The sequence below is a fragment of the Hemitrygon akajei genome, chromosome 9 (assembly GCF_048418815.1).
Source record: "Hemitrygon akajei chromosome 9, sHemAka1.3, whole genome shotgun sequence".
NCBI lineage: Eukaryota > Metazoa > Chordata > Chondrichthyes > Myliobatiformes > Dasyatidae > Hemitrygon > Hemitrygon akajei.
This window is the reverse complement of record NC_133132.1, coordinates 40,155,605-40,174,592: the sequence shown is the minus strand read 5'-3', so window position 1 is coordinate 40,174,592 and position 18,988 is coordinate 40,155,605. Positions and strand designations below refer to the sequence as shown.

General features: G+C 52.3%; 1 protein-coding gene across 3 annotated transcripts in view; it reads left to right on the top strand.

The window, feature by feature from the left end:
• The window catches only part of LOC140733027 (MAM domain-containing glycosylphosphatidylinositol anchor protein 1-like), a 57,428-nt gene that overhangs the window by 28,814 nt on the left and 9,626 nt on the right, over positions 1 to 18,988 (top strand). For 2 of the 3 annotated variants that reach the window (XM_073055799.1, XM_073055800.1), the window contains 7 exons: positions 1,639 to 1,790; positions 5,208 to 5,391; positions 10,072 to 10,095; positions 10,463 to 10,618; positions 10,937 to 11,098; positions 12,451 to 12,581; positions 13,001 to 13,106. In XM_073055799.1, coding sequence (XP_072911900.1) covers positions 1,639 to 1,790; positions 5,208 to 5,391; positions 10,072 to 10,095; positions 10,463 to 10,618; positions 10,937 to 11,098; positions 12,451 to 12,581; positions 13,001 to 13,106 — 915 coding nt within the window. The remainder of the gene's footprint in view (positions 1 to 1,638; positions 1,791 to 5,207; positions 5,392 to 10,071; positions 10,096 to 10,462; positions 10,619 to 10,936; positions 11,099 to 12,450; positions 12,582 to 13,000; positions 13,107 to 18,988) is intronic. The other variant, XR_012100207.1, reaches the window with a different exon arrangement.

The window sequence follows — 18,988 nt, the reverse complement described above, 5'->3', positions numbered from 1 at the left end:
TAGCTGTGGGTTACTTTTGGGCAGTCTCCCTCCCTCTGTGCCTGGGGTGCTGTCCATGGTGCGGGCCTCTGTCCACTCAATTTCTGTCCCACGGGCTGAGGTCTGGGCCCCGGCCCTCCTGTTCTCTGTCCCCATGGGGTGGTGTCAATACTGTGTCCCTGTCCACTTGCTCTCTGTCCCCACAGGGTGGGGTCCGGTCCCCTGCCCACTCACTCTGTACCCAGGAAAGAAGGGTAGGGCCTGTACTGGGGTCTGGGCCACTGACCACTTACTCTCTGTACAGGGGGTGGGAGGGTCTATATCAGGGTCTGGGCACTTGCCCACTCACTCTCTATACACCCAGAGGGGTGGTGTCTGTCCCCAGGGGTGGAATCCATACCGAGGTCTGGACCCTTCTGGGGGGGGGGGTGGGGGGTGGTATCTCCGGGGGGGGGGGGGTCTATACTGGGGACTGGGCCCTTGCCCACTCACTCTCCATACCCAGGGGGGTGGTGCCTGTCCCCAGGGGGTGGGGTCTATACCGGGGTCTGGGCCCTTGCCCACTCACTGTCTTACCCAGAGGGTGGGGTCTATACTGGGGACCGGGCCCTTGCCCACTCACTCTCCATACCCAGGGGGGTGGTGCCTGTCCCAAGGGGGTGGGGTCTATACCGGGGTCTGGGCCCTTGCCCACTCACTGTCTTACCCAGGGGGTGGGGTCTATACCGGGGTCTGGGCTCTTGCCCACTCACTCTCCATACCCAGGGGGGTGGTGCCTGTCCCCAGGGGGTGGGGTCTATACCGGGGTCTGGGCCCTTGCCCACTCACTGTCTTACCCAGGGGGTGGGGTCTAGACTGGGGTCTGGGCCCTTGCCCACTCACTCTCTATACACCCAGAGGGGTGGTGTCTGTCCCCAGGGGTGGAATCCATACCGAGGTCTGGACCCTTCCGGGGGGGGGGGGTGGGGGGTGGTATCTCCGGGGGGGGGGGGGTCTATACTGGGGACTGGGCCCTTGCCCACTCACTCTCCATACCCAGGGGGGTGGTGTCTGTCCCCAGGGGGTGGGGTCTATACCGGGGTCTGGGCCCTTGCCCACTCACTGTCTTACCCAGAGGGTGGGGTCTATACTGGGGACCGGGCCCTTGCCCACTCACTCTCCATACCCAGGGGGGTGGTGCCTGTCCCAAGGGGGTGGGGTCTATACCGGGGTCTGGGCCCTTGCCCACTCACTGTCTTACCCAGGGGGTGGGGTCTATACCGGGGTCTGGGCTCTTGCCCACTCACTCTCCATACCCAGGGGGGTGGTGCCTGTCCCCAGGGGGTGGGGTCTATACCGGGGTCTGGGCCCTTGCCCACTCACTGTCTTACCCAGGGGGTGGGGTCTAGACTGGGGTCTGGGCCCTTGCCCACTCACTCTCCATACCCAGGGGGGTGGTGCCTGTCCCCAAGGGGTGGGGTCTATACCGGGGTCTGGGCTCTTGCCCACTCACTGTCTTACCCAGGGGGGGTGGTGTCTGTCCCCAGGGGGTGGGGTCTATACCGGGGTCTGGGCCCTTGCCCACTCACTGTCTTACCCAGGGGGCTGGTGTCTGTCCCCAGGGGGTGGGGTCTATACCGGGGTCTGGGCCCTTGCCCATTCACTCTTCTCTCTGTGAAGGACGAGCCTACGAGCCGGAGTTTTATTTCGACACCCCAAGCCCGGTGCGGATCCAGCATCCCAACCTGTACACCTTCCTCCTGCAGTGGACGCAGCGGCTTCCCAATGCAGTCGGGGACGTCCTGAGGTATCAGCTGGATGCCCAGGAAGAGGTGAGCCCCACGGTGGGATGGGTGGGGCAGGTGAGAGGGTGTGAGGAAGCTGTTAGAGAGGTTCTCAGGTGGAGAGGTTCATGTAACCTGAGAGATGGACAGATGACAGGCGCACCTGGACGGGACAAACCTCCCATGCAGATTGAACGTGGGCGCAGAGGAGATGCTCTCCATTGTGGATTTCCGTGCACAGTCTGGGAGAACTCGGTCTTGACAAGAACTTGGTACTGGGAGTGAGATCCTACTTCAGAATCAGGTTTACTCTTGTTGAGCTATATCGGAAAATTTGTTCTTTTGCGGCAGCACTGCAAAGTGGGTTGCTGTTGTAGTCTGGAGGATTGACTCTCAGACACCTCCGTTGACTGACCCCTTGAAAAAGGACCCCGCTCCAGGCCATCAGAAAACTCTCTTTGACGCCATCACTAAGCTCATCAACTCTGGAGAACTCCCATTCACTGCCACCAAACTCAGTTCCCTTACCCTGCATCGCTTGTTTCTACCCCTTACCCAAGATCCACAAACCTGACTGTCTGGGTAGGCTCATTGTCTCTGCCTCACTGAACTCGTGTTTGCAGACCTCAGCTCCATTCTATCTCCCTTGCTTCAGTCCCTTCCCACCTACAACTGTGACACTTCAAATGCTCTCAATGTCCTCAGTAACTTTGTTCCCCCATCCTAACACCTCATTTTACCATGGAGGTCCAGTCCCTATGCTATTCTGTCCCCCGTCAAGGCCTTAAAGCTCCCCGCTGCCTTCTTGACAACAGACCTGACAATTCTCCTCCACCACCACCCTCCTCTATCTGGCAAAACTGGTCCTCACCCTCAAAAATTTTTGTTCAACTCCTCCTTCAACTCTCCAAACTCAAGGGGCACCTACATGGACCCCAGTTATGCCTGCCTTTTGTAGAACAAGCCTTTCCCTATAATGATCCCCAATTCTTCCTGCACTGCATTGAAGACTGCATTGGTGCTGCTTCATGCAGCCATGCTGAAGTTGCCAATTTCATCAGCTTTGCCTCAACTTCCACCCTGCCCTTAAATTCACTTGGTCCATTCCTGACACCTCTCCTGTTTCTCAATCTCTCTGCTCCATCTCTGTAACCAAACTGTCTACTGATACCTTTCAGAAACCTACCCATTCCCACAGCTATCTTGACTATACCTCTTCTGCCGTCTCCTGTAAAAACGCTTTTACTTTCTCTTAGTTCCTTTGACTCCGCCGCATCTGCTTCCAGGATGGGGCTTTCGTTTCAGGACATCAGAGATTAACGGCGTTTCTCTTCCTCCATCATTGATGCTACCCTTCCCTGCACTCACCCCATCTTCCCACCACCTTAACAGGGGTAAAGTTCCTTTTCTTCTCACGTGAGCCTCCCCATCCAACACATCATTCTCTACAACTTCCATCATCTTCATTGGGATCCTACCACCAAACACATCTTTACCCCACCCCTCCAATTTCCACAGGCATTGCTCCCTCCACGATTCCCTCATCCCTCCCCACTAATCTCTCACCAAGCACATATCCCTGCACGCAACAGAAATGCCCATTTACCTCCACCCTCACCTTCAGAGCCCCAGTCCTTCCAGGTGGGGCAACACTTCACCTGCAAATGAATTGGGGTCATCCATTGTACACGGTGTTCCTGATCTGGCCTCCTCTACATTGGTAAGACCTGTCATAAACTGGAGGACTGCTTTGTCAAGCACCTCAGCTCCACCTGTCAAAAGCTGGTGGCCAACCATTTTAATTCTGATTCCCATTCTGACATTTTGGTTCATGGCCTCTTTTGCCACGATGAGGTCACTCTCAGGGAGAGCAGCAACACCTCATGTTCTGTCTCTAGGTAGCCTCTAAACTGATGGCATGAACCTCAACCTCGCCTTCCTGTAACTTTTTCCCCTCTTCCTCAATTCCCCAAGTGGCCTCTTACCTCTTCTCCTCATCTGCCTATCACCTTCCTCTGGTGCCCCTCCTCATTCCCTACCTCCCATGGTCCACTCTCCTCTCGTATCAGATTCCTTCTTCTTCAGCCCTCTGCCTCCCCACCCATCTGGCTTCACCTATCACTTTCCAGCTTCTTTCATCTCTTCCCTTCAACTTTTTATTCCGGTGTCTGTTTCCCCACTTCCTTTCCAGTCCTGAAGAAGGGTCTTGGCTCAAAATATCAACTGTTTATTCATTTCCATAGATGCTGCCTGACATGCTGAGTTCCTCCAGCAATTTGGGCATGTTGCTCTGGATTTCTAGCACCTGCAGGATCTCTCGTGTTTAGAATTTACTATAAATTACAATAAGAAATATATTTAAAAAAAAACAAATAAGTAGTGCAAAGAGTGAGGTACTGTTCCTAAACCATTGAGAGTGTGTCTTCGGGCTCCTGTACCTCCTCCCTGAGGGCCGGTCCTGGATGGTGAGGGTCCTGCCTTGTTTAGGACAAGTTAAGGATACTAGTTAAGACAATAAGATCTAGGAACAGAATGCCCTTCCCTTGGACAACATTGGTGGCGTGGAGAGGGGAGACTTGCAGTTTGGGCAACTGCCGGTCTTCTGTTAAAAAAAAACCTTGCCCAGGCTTGCGCCCTGGAAACTTTCCAAGGCGCAAATCCATGGTCTATCGAGACTAACGGAGCCCTACACTACACATAGGAAAAGAATTAGGCCATTTGGCCCATCGAGTCTACTCCGCCATTTCATCATGGCTGATCCATTTTCCCTCTCAGCCCCCATTTCCTGCCGCCTTCTCATATCCCTTCATGCCCTGACCAATCAATAATCTATCATCCTCTGCCTTAAATATACGTAAAGACTTGGCCTCCACAACCTCCTGCTTGTGTACTTCCTGGTATCAGTGTCGCCTCTGGTGATCAGTCCAATGACAGTGGTGTTGTCTGCAAATGTTATCAGTTTAACTGATGGATCACTGGAGATTGGAGAAAATAAGAGAGCTGAGTGAATACAGCTCTGTGGTGCATCACTGCCGAGTGAGCGGGAAGTGGAGATGTGATTGCCTGGTCTCGCGTACTGCCTCCTGTCCGAGATGAAGTTTGTGATCCACCTGCAGGTGGGACCAGGTGCGTCAAGTCTGGAGAGTTTCTCTTCCAGAAGCTCAGGGATGATGGTATTGAAGGCTGAACTGAAATTGACAAAGAGAATCCTGACATATGTACCATGGGAGCCAAGGTGTTGTAGTATGAAAGTCCAGACTGATGCTAGCTGCATCACCTACAGATCTGTTGGGTTTGTAGGTGAACTGTGGCAGATCTAGAAAATTTTTAGGGCTAGTTAGCACAGCTTTTGTGTGTGGGCCCCACGCGGGGGGGGGGGGGGGCGCGGTGCTGGGCTCCGTGCGGGAGGGGCGAGGCACTGTTCTGGGCCCCCACTCACTGCTCTCGTGTTCCTGGTGTCGACAGGGATCGCCCAGCGCGTGGCTGAAGCCGAGCATGATCACCGTCAACAAGAGCATCGAGGTGGGCTCCCTCCTCACCTACACTCTGGGCAACCTCCGGATCCCTCGCTCCTATCGGGTCCACCTCACCCCCATCACCAGCTACGGGCCAGGCGACACAGCCAGCCGCACCATCCTCTACACCAACCGTTAGTGTGCCGGCCATACCAGGCGCGAGGAGTGGCGGTGACGCGGCAGGGAGAGGGGCAAGGAGTGGGGAGAGTGGTAGAGGGTATGGAGGAGATTGCAAAGGGGGCAGGGAGAGTAGGAAGTCTGTACCTGTTCTCCTCAATAATAAGTATACCGCTTTGGATACCGTTGCGGGGGGGGATGTCAACCTACCAAGGGGAAGCTGCAGTGACCAGGTCTCTGGCACTGAGTCTGCCTCCGTGGCTCAGAAGGGAAGGAGGGAGGAGTGCAGTAGTGATCGGGGATTCCATAGTTGCAGGAGCAGACAGCTGATTCTGTGGACGCGATAAAGACGCCCGGATGCTATGTTGCCTCCCGGGAACCAGGGTCAGGGATGACTCAGACTGGGTCCACAGCTTTCTAAAGGGGGAAGGGTGAACCGCCAGAAGTCGTGGCAGATATTAGCACCAACGATATACGTAGGAAAAGGAAGGAGGTCCTGAAGAGAGAATATAGAGAGTTGGGTAGGAACCTGCAAAGCAGGATTGGTGCCTGCGCCACGTGCCAGTGAAGGTAAGAACAGGTTGATTTAGCAGATGAACGTGTGACTAGGAAACTGGTGGAAGGGGACAGGGCTTCAGACTTCTGGATCACTGGGATCTCTTCTGAGCAAGGAGTGACCTGTACATGAACCCAAGGGGGACCGATATCCTTGCGGCAGATATGCTAGAGTTGTTGCGGAGGGTTTTAACTAATTTGGCAAGGGGATGGGAACAAGTGATTGGACTGAGGGTGGGGCAGCTAGATGCAGGGTGTAGTGGGACTGTCAGGAAGAATAGGCAGGTGATAGGTCAGTGGGATGAGGTGCAGAGTAACAATGGGGCCAAAATCAAAAAGGGTGACAAATCTAAGCTGAAAGTGTTGTACTTGAATACACGCAGAATAAGGTCGATGATCTTGGAGCACAGTTAGAGATTGGCTGATATGATATTGTGGGCATCGCTGAAACGTGCTGAAAGAAGATCATAGTTGGGAACTTAACATCCAAGTATACACATTGTATCAAAAGGACAAGCAGGTAAGCACAGGGAGTGATGTAGCTCTATTGGTAAAAAAATGAAATCAAATCTTTAGGAAGAGTTGATATTGTATTAGAAGATGTAGAATCCTTATGAGTAGAGTTAATGCAGGGGTAAAAAGACTGATGGGAGTTATATTCAGACTTCCAACTAGCAGCCAGGATGTGGGATACGAAAGCAAAAAAGACATGTAAAAAGAGCAGTGTTGTGAAAAATCATGGGGGATTTCAATATGCAAGTAGATTGGGAAAATTAGGTGGTGCTAGATCTCGAGAGTGGGAATTTATAGAATGCCCACGAGATGGCTTTTCAAAGCAGCTTGTGGTTCAGTCCACCAGAGGGATGGCAATTCTGGATTAGGTGTGATGTAATGACCCAGATTTGATTAGGGAGCTTAAGGTAAAGGAACCCTTAGGAGGCAGTGATCATAATATGATAGAATTCACCCTGCTGTTTGAGGAGAAGCTATAAACCAGACATATCAGTATTACAGTGGAGTAAAGGGAATTACAGAGGCATGAGAGAGGAGCTGGCATGAGAGTTGATTGGAAGGGGACATTAGCAGGAATGACAGCAGAACATCACTGGAGTTTCTGGGAGTAACTCGGAAGGCGTGGGAATAATACATCCCAAAGTACTCTAAAGGGAAGATGAGGGAACTGTGATTAACAAGAGATGACAAAGTCAGCTTAAAAGCAAAAGGCATATAATAAAGCAAAAGTCAGTGGAAAGTTAGTGGATTGGAGCAATTTTTTTTAAAAAAAGAGGCAACTAAGAAGTCATAGAGAGAATAGATGAAATATGAATGTAAGCTAGCCAATAATATAAAGGAGGATACAGAAAGACTTTTCAGATATACAGAGAGTAAAATAGAGATGAGAATGTATTTCGGACCGCTGGAGAATGATGCTGGAGAGGTAGTACTGGGAGACAAGAAATGATGGATGAACTTAATAAGTATTTTGTGTTAGTATTCAGTGTGTAAGACACAACATAATGCCAGAAAGGGGGCAGAAGTGAGTGTCCTTGCTATCACTAAGGAGAAGGTGTTTGAGAAGCTGAAAAATTCTGAAGGTAGATAACTCACTTGAACCAGACTGCACCCCAGGGTTCTGAAAGAGGTGGCTACAGGGATTGTGAAGGCATTAGTAATGATCTTTCAAGAATCACTAGATTCTGGAATGGTTCTGGGGGACTGGAAGATTGTAAATATCACTCTTTAAGAATGGAGGGAGGCAGAAGAAAGAAAATGATAAGCCAGTTAGCCTAATTCTTGTGGTTGGAAAGATGATGAAGCCTATTATTAAGGATGAGGCTTCAGGGTACTGGAAGGCACTTGACAAAATAGGCCTACATCAGAATGGTTTCAGTCAGAGGAAATCTTGCCTGCCAAATCTTTTGGAATTCTTTGAGGGAGTAACAGGCAGGATAGGCAAAGGAGAGCCAGTGGATGCTGTTTATTTGGATTTTCAAGGCCTTTGACAAGGTACCGCACATGAGGCGGCTCAGCAAGATAAGAACCCATGATATTACAGGAAAGACTGGCAGATTGGCAAAGAGTAGTAATAAATGGGGCCTTTCCTGGTTGGCTGCTGGCATCTACTATTGTGATGCTGGGGTTGGTACCCCTCTTTCCATTTGATTTAGATGAAGGAACTGGTGGCTTTGTGGCCAAGTTTGAAGGTGATACAAAGATAGATGGAGGGGCAGGTAGTGTTGAGAAAACGGGGAGTCTGCAGAAAGATTTAGTCAGATTGGCAGAATGGTGGGAAGGAATAAAGGCATAGACTATTTTCTGAATAGGGAAAAAATTCAAAAATCAGAGGTGCAAAGGAGCTTGGGATTCCTTGTAAACGATTCCCTAAAGGTTGATAGGTTCATGGTAAATCAGGACATCAAACATTATGGGGAGAAGGCCAGAGAATGGGGTTGAGAGGGAAAATAGATCAGCCATGATGGTATGGCAGAGCAGACTCGAAGGGGCACAAAGGCCTAATTCTGCTCCTATGTCTTATGGTCTTAAATGAGGAGGTAGTGGAATGGGTCAGAGACATGCAGACGGCAGGGAGGGAAGCAAGGGCAGACTAGTTGTTTGGAATTGAGGAGGAATGGGAATGAGGGGGGAGTAGAGGGGAAGTGGAGCGAGAGAGGTGATGAGGTGCATGGGAAGAATGTCAAGGGAGAGAGAATGAAGGCATTGTGGAAGGGCACAGAGAGGATATGGGTGGAGAGTTTGGGAGGGAGAGATATGTGGGAGGTAGAGGTAGGGTTGGTGGGATAGATGGGGAGGGAAGGAAGATGAGAGGGGGAGGGAACTGGGAAGGGGTAGAGTTGTGGTGGGACGCAGAGATGAGGGATGGATGGAGGGAGGAAGAGCTGGAGGAGGGGGAGATGGAGGGATATGTGAGGGAGAGAAGGGATGAAGGGAGAACAGGGGTAGGGAGAGAAAAGGAGAGGAATAGGAGGGAGGGGCAGAGGGTAGGGAGATGGAGAAGGTGTAGGGAGAGATGGCAGTAGGGTGAAATGCAGAGTTGGAGAGATTGGGAGAGGGAGAGAGAGCTGGGAGGGGTAGGGAAATATGGGGAGGTGGAGGGAGGGGCAGATGGGACAGAGGTAGAGAACAGAGGGAGGTGGGAGGTGGGAGGGATAGGTTGGGTGATAGATGGGAGAGAGATCAGAGAGAGGGGGAGAAGAGATGTGGGGGGATGAGACAGAGGGGCAGAAGATAGGGAGGTATTGAAGGGGGAGTGAGGGATAGAAGAGGGAGAAATTGGATGGGAAGGAAGACAGGAGAAGGGAGAGTAGTTAGAGATGGAGAAGAGGAGATAGGAATGGAGGGGGGATGGAACAGTGGGAGAGAAGGGGATGGAGAGAAAGTGGAGTGAGCGAGGGAGAGGGAGGGAGGAGCAGATGGGAGGAGGAAGGAGATGGATAGGAGGGAGAGATGAGAGAGAACAGGGAAGTGAGGGAGGGGAGATGGAGAGATGTGGGAGGAGGTAGAGATGGGGTGGTGAAGGAGTGAGGGAGAAGATACGTAAAGGGGAGGGAGATGGGAGGAAGAGAGAAGTAGGAGGGAGGAAGGTGGGAGGGGAGGAGATGCGGGGAGTGGTAGAGATGGGGTTAGGGAGGGAGGTGCAGGGAGAGGTTGACATGGGAGGGAGGGAGAAGTGAGGAAGATGGTAGGGGTTGGGAGAGATGGGGAGGGGCAGGTGGGAGGGGAAGGGAGTGGGAAGGAGATTGGGGGAGGGGAAACTGGCAGAGGGTGAATTTGGGAAGGTAGAGATGGGGAAGTGAGGGTGATCAAGGGGAGGGAAGAGATGGGGGGAGGGAAGTAGAGATGGGACCTGGACATGGGGTTAGGAGGAGATATTGAGATGGGAGGGGTGGAGATGGTAGGTGTAGAGATGGGAGGAGGTATTGAAGGGGGAAGGGAGGGATTTTGCATGATATGGGGTGGGGTGTTATTTTGGGGTCCTGTTGAGGTGGGTGTCCAACAGGGGGTTTGATGGAGAGTGATAAGTGGGGGGGGGGGTTTGTGGTACAGGAAGTTTCTGAAGGGGTAGTTCTGAGGGGTGGGATTTTGAGGCTGCTTTTCATATCCCTTCCCTTTCTCCCCTACAGCCGCTTCCTCTCTGCCGCCCTCAGGTAAGGGTCTGTGTGTGTAACATTTGCTGGGAATTGGGGAATTGCTAGTAACCCTGGGGATCCCCCATCACTGCATTTCACTTCACTTCCCCATCTCCCCTCCTCCAACCTCCCCTCATTCACCATGGGCTGCTGCTTTCACCCAACACCCCCCACCCCACAGCCCTGTTGCTCCCCTCCAGGTCACTTCCCCCACCAGTCATTACCCTCCTCTCTGTTAAACTCTCCTCCAGTTACTCCCCCACCAAGCAGAGTTTCAATCACTTCCCCACACCCCGGTCACTCCCTCGCTCTATCGACTTCTCGGTCATAACCCCCATCCGGTCCCTTGCCCTGAGTCTCACTCCCCGGTCACTCTGTGTCCCAGGGGAGCTGGTGTGTGGGTTCGAGGATGAGCAGATCTGCGGCTTCACCCAGGACACCCGGGATGACTTCGACTGGACTCGGGAGAGTAACATGACCCAGGACCCCAAGAAAACGCCCAACACCGGCCCCCGCTTCGACAACAGCGGCAAGAGAACTGGTCAGTGTCAGAGTTGGGTGAGGGGGTGGGGGCTGGAGGAGAGGGGAATGAGGAGATGAGCAGGGCGAAGAGGATGGGTGGGGTGGGAGAGTGGGCGACGAACATGAGGGGAGAATGCGGGTTGGGAAATGGGATGAGAAGGAGGGTAGAGGGAGGAGATTGGAAGGCAGTGTGGGGTGGTTGGAGTGGGAGGGAGGGGGGAAGAGGGGTTAGGAGGGTGGTGTTTGGATTGGATGATGACCCATGGCACTGAAACTGTTCACTTTGTCCCCACACACTCCCCTTACACTCCTCTTACTCCCCGTATCCCACCCTCAGGCTACTACATGTTCATTGAGGCATCAACCCCACGAAGACCAGGTGACCGGGCCAGGCTCATCAGCCCCCTGTACAACGTCACTCACAGGGTGGGCTTCAGGACCCCGCGGAGCACCCCCTTCTGCGTCAGCTTCTACTACCACATGTACGGCAAGCACGTGGGTGGGTATTGGAGCAGGTATCCTCACTCCCGACCCCTTACACCTGGTGCCACCCCGTTGAGCTCCCTAACCTGCCAAAATCCCTCCGGATTCCCCGTCCGAACTGGAACTGGTCACTAGCGGGAAGGGCTGGGTATTCTAAACACTGAGATGTTCAAACGGAGAGTGAGCTGTTGCATTAGGATCAGGATCAGCTTCTTGTGCATTCCAGGGTGTCATACAGACAGAATATTAGGCAGTTGAGCACAGGAACGATTCACTGAACTATGCACTTGCACTTCTGACTCGAATGCACAATAGACTTTGCCCCAGTCTAGGAGTGGATCAACCCAGTCTTCTTCCATGACTATTTTATGGTCACTGTTCCCAAAGTGCTCCCCATAGACACTCCGTTTCTCAACAGGACAGGGTAGGATAAGCAAATTGATTGTCAAAGTACATATATGTCTCCAGAAACAACCCTGAGATTCATGTTCTTGTGGGCATTCATAATAGATACAGACACAACAGAATCAAAGAAAAATTGCATACAAGGCAGACAAACCAAAGTGTAAAAAAACAAATTGTGCCAACACAAAAAGAAAATAATAGTAACAATAATGAATAAATGAGCAATTAATATTGAGAATGTAAGATGAAGAGTCGTTGAAAGTGAGTCCCTAGGATGTGGGAACACTTTAGTGTTCCCTAACTATAGGTGCCATAATTCCCTGGAATAGGTTCTCAGCCTGTGGCTCCCTATTACACACCAGAGGTCACATTTCCCCGTCCTGCCTGTGGGATTGTTCTGCAAAATGAGTACTTCCACCCCTTCATATTAAAGCTGCCTTCAGCTCCCCTGATTCAACGCTGACCACATTAACTCCCCCACCGAGACTGCCCTCCCAGCCTGCATACCGGACTCACTGACTTGGGAGATATCCTGTACACCCGAGTTCACCGTGCACACAGGGATAGTCCTGTCTGTCCTTGTGTGCACTCAGGTTCTAGGAACCTCCTGTTTCCTTCCCTGATCCCAGTCCAACCCCGTCCCCTCTACTATCCCAACTAATTCCCTACCTGGTCATCAGACCCACTCCGCTCCAGTCTGAGGCTCATCTGATCCACTCCGAACCTGACTGACTCCACTCTGATCCACTCTGAGGCTCCTCTCTGACTATGGCCTGTAACATTCCAAAACCGGTCCCTCTGACCCCAGATCAATCTGCTCTGACTCTGGTCTGGTGTGGTGTGACCCTGCTCCGCTCTCGATTCTGATTTGGTCTGACTCTGGTCAGATTCCGCTCCGTTCCGACCCCGATCTGAACCCGTGGGCTCAGCCTGGCAGGTTTGCTGACCTCTGCTTGTCCCCAGGCTCCCTGAACGTGCTGGTGCGGACCCAGGGGGTGAAGGCAGTGGAGACTCCAGTCTGGAGCCTGAACGGGAACCAAGCGGAGGAATGGCGCCTGGGCAGTGTGACCATCAATCCCAGTGGACCCTTCCAGGTAATGGGGGGCAGGGGCAGGGGAGCTGAGGGGTGGGTATGTCAGAGGGGAACGACGTGGGATGAATGGAGGAGAGGGGAATGAAGGGTGAAGGTGGGAGAGGGCAGGAGGGGAATGAAGTGGGATGAGGATGGAAGGGGCAGCGAAGGGGTGTAGACAGGGTGTGTAGGGTGGGGGGTGGAGATGAGGGGAGGTGCAAGGGTGGGAAGAAAGGGGTCGAGGGAGAGTCTGCAGAGGAATAAGTGTGTGTGGTGTTAGTGAGGGGTGCAGTGGAAAGACGAGACGATGGAGGGGAAGGTTGCGGGGAGGGAAGAGGGGTGTGTGCAGCTTGGGTATGGGTGGGTAGAGGAGGAGAGTAATGAGGAGGGTATGGGTGGACGGCAGCCTCCCGCTCTACAATGCCGGTCTGTGCCCCACAGGTGGTGCTGGAGGCTATCCGCGGGCCGGGATACCTCGGTGACATCGGCATCGATGATGTCAGCATCACCCGGGGCCCCTGCTCTAAACGACCATTCTCTGAGAAAGGTGAGTCTGCCCATCAGTCCAGAATGCCTACCTCAACTACACACACACACACAGACCCCTCACTGATACACGTGTCCGCAGGAACCCCGCACCCACAGGTTCCATGTGATAGTAAGGCAAGAAAGTGGGCTTATTGTCTAACTAAGGAGCTGGTGCAGCTTCAGGTACATCGAACGCAGAGCTCTCCTCCAGGGCAGGTGGAACCTGTACAAGAGGGCAGGTTGCAACTCAACTGGAGGGAGATCAATACCCTCCCTGGGAGATTTGTTCAGGAGGCTTCAACCAGAGCAGTAGGGCAGCAGATAGAGGGACAGACAGGAGCAGGCCCCTCAACCCAGCTCACCCATGCTGGCTAAGCTAGTCCCATTTGCCCTCATCCCTTTAAACCAGGGGTTCCCAATATTTTTGATGCCATGGACCAATACCATTAAGCAAGGGGTCCACAGACCACAGGTTGGGAACTCCTGCTGTAAACCTTTCCTAATCGTGTACCTGTCAAAGTGAGTTTTAAATATTGTTAATGCACCTCCCTTAACTGATTCCTTTGGCAGCTCGTTCCATACAGGGACTAGTGGGGAAAAAGTAACCCCAGGTCCCTTATAAATCTATCCCCTCTCACACTAAAGGCAAGCCCTCCAATTTTGGTTCCCTTTCCTTGGGGAAAAAGACTGAACGTGCACCTTACCTATACTCCTCACAGTTTTATACATCTCCGTAAGCTCACCCCTCATTCTCCCACACTCCAAAGAATAAAGCCCCAACCTGCTCAACCTCTCTCCAGATCAGGGGTTCCCAACCTGGAGTCCACGGACATCTTGCTAAACGGTATTAGTTTGTGGCATAAAAGACATTGGGAACTCCTGCTCCAGTAACTCGGGTTTTTGAGTCCCAGCTACATCCTCAAAAATTTTCGCACTTTCCAGTTTAATAATGTCTTTCCTACAACAGGGGGGACCAAAAGTGTACACAGAACCCCAAATGTGTCCTCACCAGCCTCTTAACCATATAACAATTACAGCACGGAAACAGGCCATCTCCGCCCTTCTAGTCCATGCTGAATGCTTACTCTCACCTAGTCCCACCGACCCGCACTCAGCCTACAACCCTCCATTCCTATATAACCAAGGTTCTCTTGTACAACAGAACCTGGAACATCACACCACAGTACAGTCCATGATGTTGTGATGACCTTTTAACCTACTCTAAGATCAATGTAACCCTTCCCTCCCACATAACCCTCCATTTTTCTATCGTCCTGAAACTGCAAGATAACATCACAATTTCTGTTGTCAGGACCCTGATGAAGGTCACTGTACCAATATCCTTCTTCACCACTCTTGTCCACTTTCGGGGAGCCACGTGCTTGTAATCCTATGGCCCTCTGTTTTACAACATTCCTCAGGGCTAGACCATTCACTGTCAAAGTCCTTCTCTGGTTTGACTTTGATACTGGAACACCACATACTTATCTGAATTACCTGTCCTGATGAAGGGTCTCGACCTGAAACACCGACTGGTTGCCCTTTTCCATAGATGCTACCTGACCTGCTGAGTTCCTCCGGCATTTTGTGTGTGTTGCTTTGGACTTGGAGATTCTGCAGATTTTCTTGTGGTTTTAAAACAGCTTGCTGCACTTCAACGCAACCCATTTGATCACAATCTCCGTTATTTTTGATAACATTCTTCACTGCCTACAACACCACTACATTCTCATCCAAACTGTATGCATAAAGGTCCCATCACCTACTCGAGGGGCACATCACAAGAACACAGGGCTCCTTTCTGAGAACCAACCTCCCACCCAGCCAAATATACAGTCATTTAGTTATCTCTCCCTGAATCCCACACAATCCAACCTATCAGACCGGACTTCCATTTGGGACCTTGTCAAAGCTCGGGTGAAGGGCAAAACCGGCAGCTCAGGTTTCAAGGGTTCAGATGACGCGGTAGAGGGGGAGGTAAAAGAGAGGGGTTACACAGCTGATCAGGGAGTATGTCACAGTGAGGACAAACTAGAGGGCTTATCTACTGAAACAGTGTGTGTCGGGCTCAGGAGGAAGAAGTGTGTTGTCACTCCGATGGGCTGTAGTACAGACCTCCAGGAAGCCACCAGCAGATACGTGGAAATATTCTGGAAAGATGTAAAAGCCACAGGGTGACTGTAGTGCAGGAGTAATGATTTGATCTGTATGAACAATAAGACAAGCTTTTCATTGTAACTCATGTGTTAATAACAAAACAGCACCAACTCCTTCCCCCAGTAGAGACCAGGACTTGCTTGGTGCTTAAGGTGTAAATGAGGTAGAATTTGTAAGGTTAAAAGGGGTCAATAAACACTCCTGGTGAGTAGAATTAAAGAGAATCCCAATGTATTTCGTACTTCCATTAACATCAACAGTAACAAGGAAGAGGGAGGGGAATTATGTCCGGAGCCACAGGGAATGGCTGAAGTGCAAAATGCATTGGTGTTCAGCAAGTACAAGGGGGGATAGTGAGATCAATGAGGGCTCTGCCGATGTTTAGACATACTGAAATCAAGGAAGAGATGCTGGGTCTATCGAAGAGCTGAAGGGATCAATCCTGGATAATTGAGATTGTTGCAATCTTGGCAAAAGATGCTTGTATTGTCTCAAGCCACAGGCAAGACACTAGAAGACTGGACAGAAGCCAAAAGCTGTTCGTTTCTTCAAGGACTATAGGGATAATCCAGAAATTCACAGGCTAATTTTGGAAATAATTGGAGACAACTCTGAGAGAAAAGTGGGTTTGTGAGGGGCAGCCAGTGCGACTTTGAGGTGCAAGTCATGAAATTACATACTGGACTGATGTTTTTGAGCAAGTGATGAGGTATTTGACATGGTCCCAACATGATACAAATTTAAGTCACATGGAATCCATGGTGAGTTGGCAAGTTAAATGCAAAATCGGCACGGGTATTGGAGGAAGGGTGCTATTCTCTTTGGAGGTGTGTGGCGTTCCATGGGATCCGTGCCTGGTCCCGAATTAATGAAAATCCAGGTAAGTTTGTTGACAACATAAAAATCAACAGTTGTGGAGAGTGATTTTATTGTTCGTATGCACTTGTGTGCATAGGGGCATTAGTTGCAGCAGCATCACAGGCACGTAGCATCAGATAAACAGCAGTCACAAGAACAAATATACACAATTTTACAATAAATAACACAATTATGAGAAAATGAAGTGGTCACAGTGTGATGATCTATAGTGATTAGGGTTGTGAACGTTGGTTCAAGAACTGAACGGTCGAAGAGAAGTAACTGTTCCCAAACCTGGTGGTGTGGGACTTCAGGTTTCTGTCCTGCCTGACAGTGGAGGCCAAGTCTCTGGATGCTTTCAAGAGAGTTAGAGAGAGCTCTTATAGATAGCGGAGTCAAGGGATATGGGGAGAGGGCAGGAACGGGGTAGTGATTGTGTATGATCACAGTGAATGGCGGTGCTGGCTAGAAGGGCCGAAAGGCCTACTCCTGCACCTACTGTCTATTGACAGTAGCTGTGAGATGATGGTGGGGATCATCAGTGGTGCACATTGCTTCTTGAAGCAGTGTCTCCTATAGATACTATCGACTGTGGGGAGAGATGTACTGGGCTGTGTCCACAACTCTCTGCAGCTTCTGGCATTCCTGTGCACTCAAACTGCCAGACCACCAATTAGGATACTGGCATTTGTTAGTTAGTACTTGGTGACAAGCCAAACCACCTCAGAATGTAAAGACACTTCCTTATGACTGCCTCTGTGCTGGGCCCAGGACACGAGTATGCCGCTGACACCCTCCACCTCCGATCCCCCCCAGTGTAGACTGACACGTCAACAATCACCGTCTGTGACCCCACCTCCAGGGAACTCTCTACTTGTACTCCCTTTGTTCTAAGACACTCCCTAGGGCTCTGTTGTTCACTGTCAAACACCGGCCTGGATTTGACTTTCCAAAACCCAGCACTCCATCCCACCTGCCCATCTGATTGTGGTCTGCCTCTAATTTTTGATAACCTTCTTCACTTTCCACTCTGACGCACATTTTAGGGTCATTTGGAAGTTTATTAATCATGTCCTTTACATTCTTATCCAAATCGTTGATACAAACGTGCCCAACATCAACCCGGAGCAGCCACAGAGATAGGGGCCTCCAGTCCAAGAAACTATCAAGCCAATTGTGTAACTGATTTTAGCCAGTTCTCCCTGGATTCCATGTGACCTGACTTTCCACAGCAGCCTATCATTGGAACCTTATCAAAGACCTCATCTACCACCGCCTCTCCTGGGTTTCCTTGGTCACATCATCAACTTCATAAGATGCTATCTCCTACACATAGCCATGCTCACTACCCTAAGTGAATTCTTATCTTTCTGGATGTACGGCTAGCTAAGTCTCCAGTCACTTAGCTAGCACCATCTGCCCTGCCCTTGCCAGGCTCGTCTTTACCGCCTTTCTTAAATAAAGGCACATTTGTTACCCTCCAAACCAGCAGCACCTCACCCATTTTTATTTGATTGGATTATGTCTGGGGATTTAAGGGTTCTGAGGGAAAAGGCAGGTAGATGGAGCCGAGCACATGGCCGGATCAAGCCATGATCTTATTGAACAGCTGGGAGAGAGGGACTAGAGGTGTTCTGGAATGAGGGAATAAGTGGGGGCTGGCGAGGAGGGGGAGTGTGGGCATGGGGGGGTTGGCGAGCGGGGAGCGTGGGCTGGGGAGGTCGGTGAGGAGGGGGGAGAGTGGGTGTCAGGTTGGTGAAGGGGGGTGTGTGGGTGTGGGGGAGGTTGGCGAGCGGGGAGCGTGGGTGTGGGGGGGGTTGGCGAGGAGGGGGAAGAGTGGGCGTGGGAGGGTTTGGTGAGCAGGGGGTGTGGGCGTGGGAGGTTGGTGAGGAGGCGGAGTGCGGGCATGGAGGAGTTAGTGAGGGGGGAGTGTGGGCGTGGGGAGTTGGCGAGGGGGAGTGCGGGCATGGGGGGGTTTGGTGAGAGGGGGAGTGTGGGTGGGGGTGGTTGGTGAGGAGGGGGAGTGCAGGTGTGGGGGGGCTGGTTGGTGAGGGGGGGAGTATGGATGTAAGAGGGTTTGGTGAGGAGGGGGAGTGCGGGTGTGGGGGTATTGGTGAGGGGGGATTGCGGACGTGAGGGGGTTTGGTGAGGAGGGGGAGGACGGGCATGGGGGGTTGGTGGGGGGGAGTGCGGGCATGGGGGGTTGGTGAGGAGGGGGGAGTGCGGGCATGGGGGTTGGTAAGGAGGGGGGAGTGCGGGCATGGGGGGTTGGTGAGGAGGGGGGAGTGTGGGCATGGGGGGATTGGTGAGGAGTGTGGGCATGGGGGATTAATGGGGGGGAGTGCGGGCATGGGGGTGTTGGTGAGGGGGGAGTGCGGGCATGGGGGTGTTGGTGAGGAGGGGGGAGTGCGGGCATGGGGGTGTTGGTGAGGAGGGGGAGTGCGGGCATGGGGGTTGGTGAGGAGGGGGGAGTGCGGGCATGGGGGTTGGTGAGGAGGGGGGAGTGCGGGCATGGAGGTTGGTGAGGAGGGGGGTGTGGGCGTGGGGGGATTGGTGAGGAGGGGGAGTGTGGGCATGGGGGGTTGGTGAGGAGGGGGAGTGTGGGCATGGGGAGTTGGTGAGGAGGGGGAGTGTGGGCATGGGGGGTTGGTGAGGAGGGGGAGTGCGGGCATGGGGGGTTGGTGAGGGAGTGTGGGCGTGGGGGGTTGGTGAGGGGGGGAGTGTGGGCGTGGGGGGTTGGTGAGGAGGGGGAGTGTGGGCATGGGGGGTTGGTGAGGAGGGGGAGTGCGGGCATGGGGGGTTGGTGAGGAGGGGGAGTGTGGGCATGGGGGTTGGTGAGGAGGGGGAGTGCGGGCATGGGGGGTTGGTGAGGGAGTGTGGGCGTGG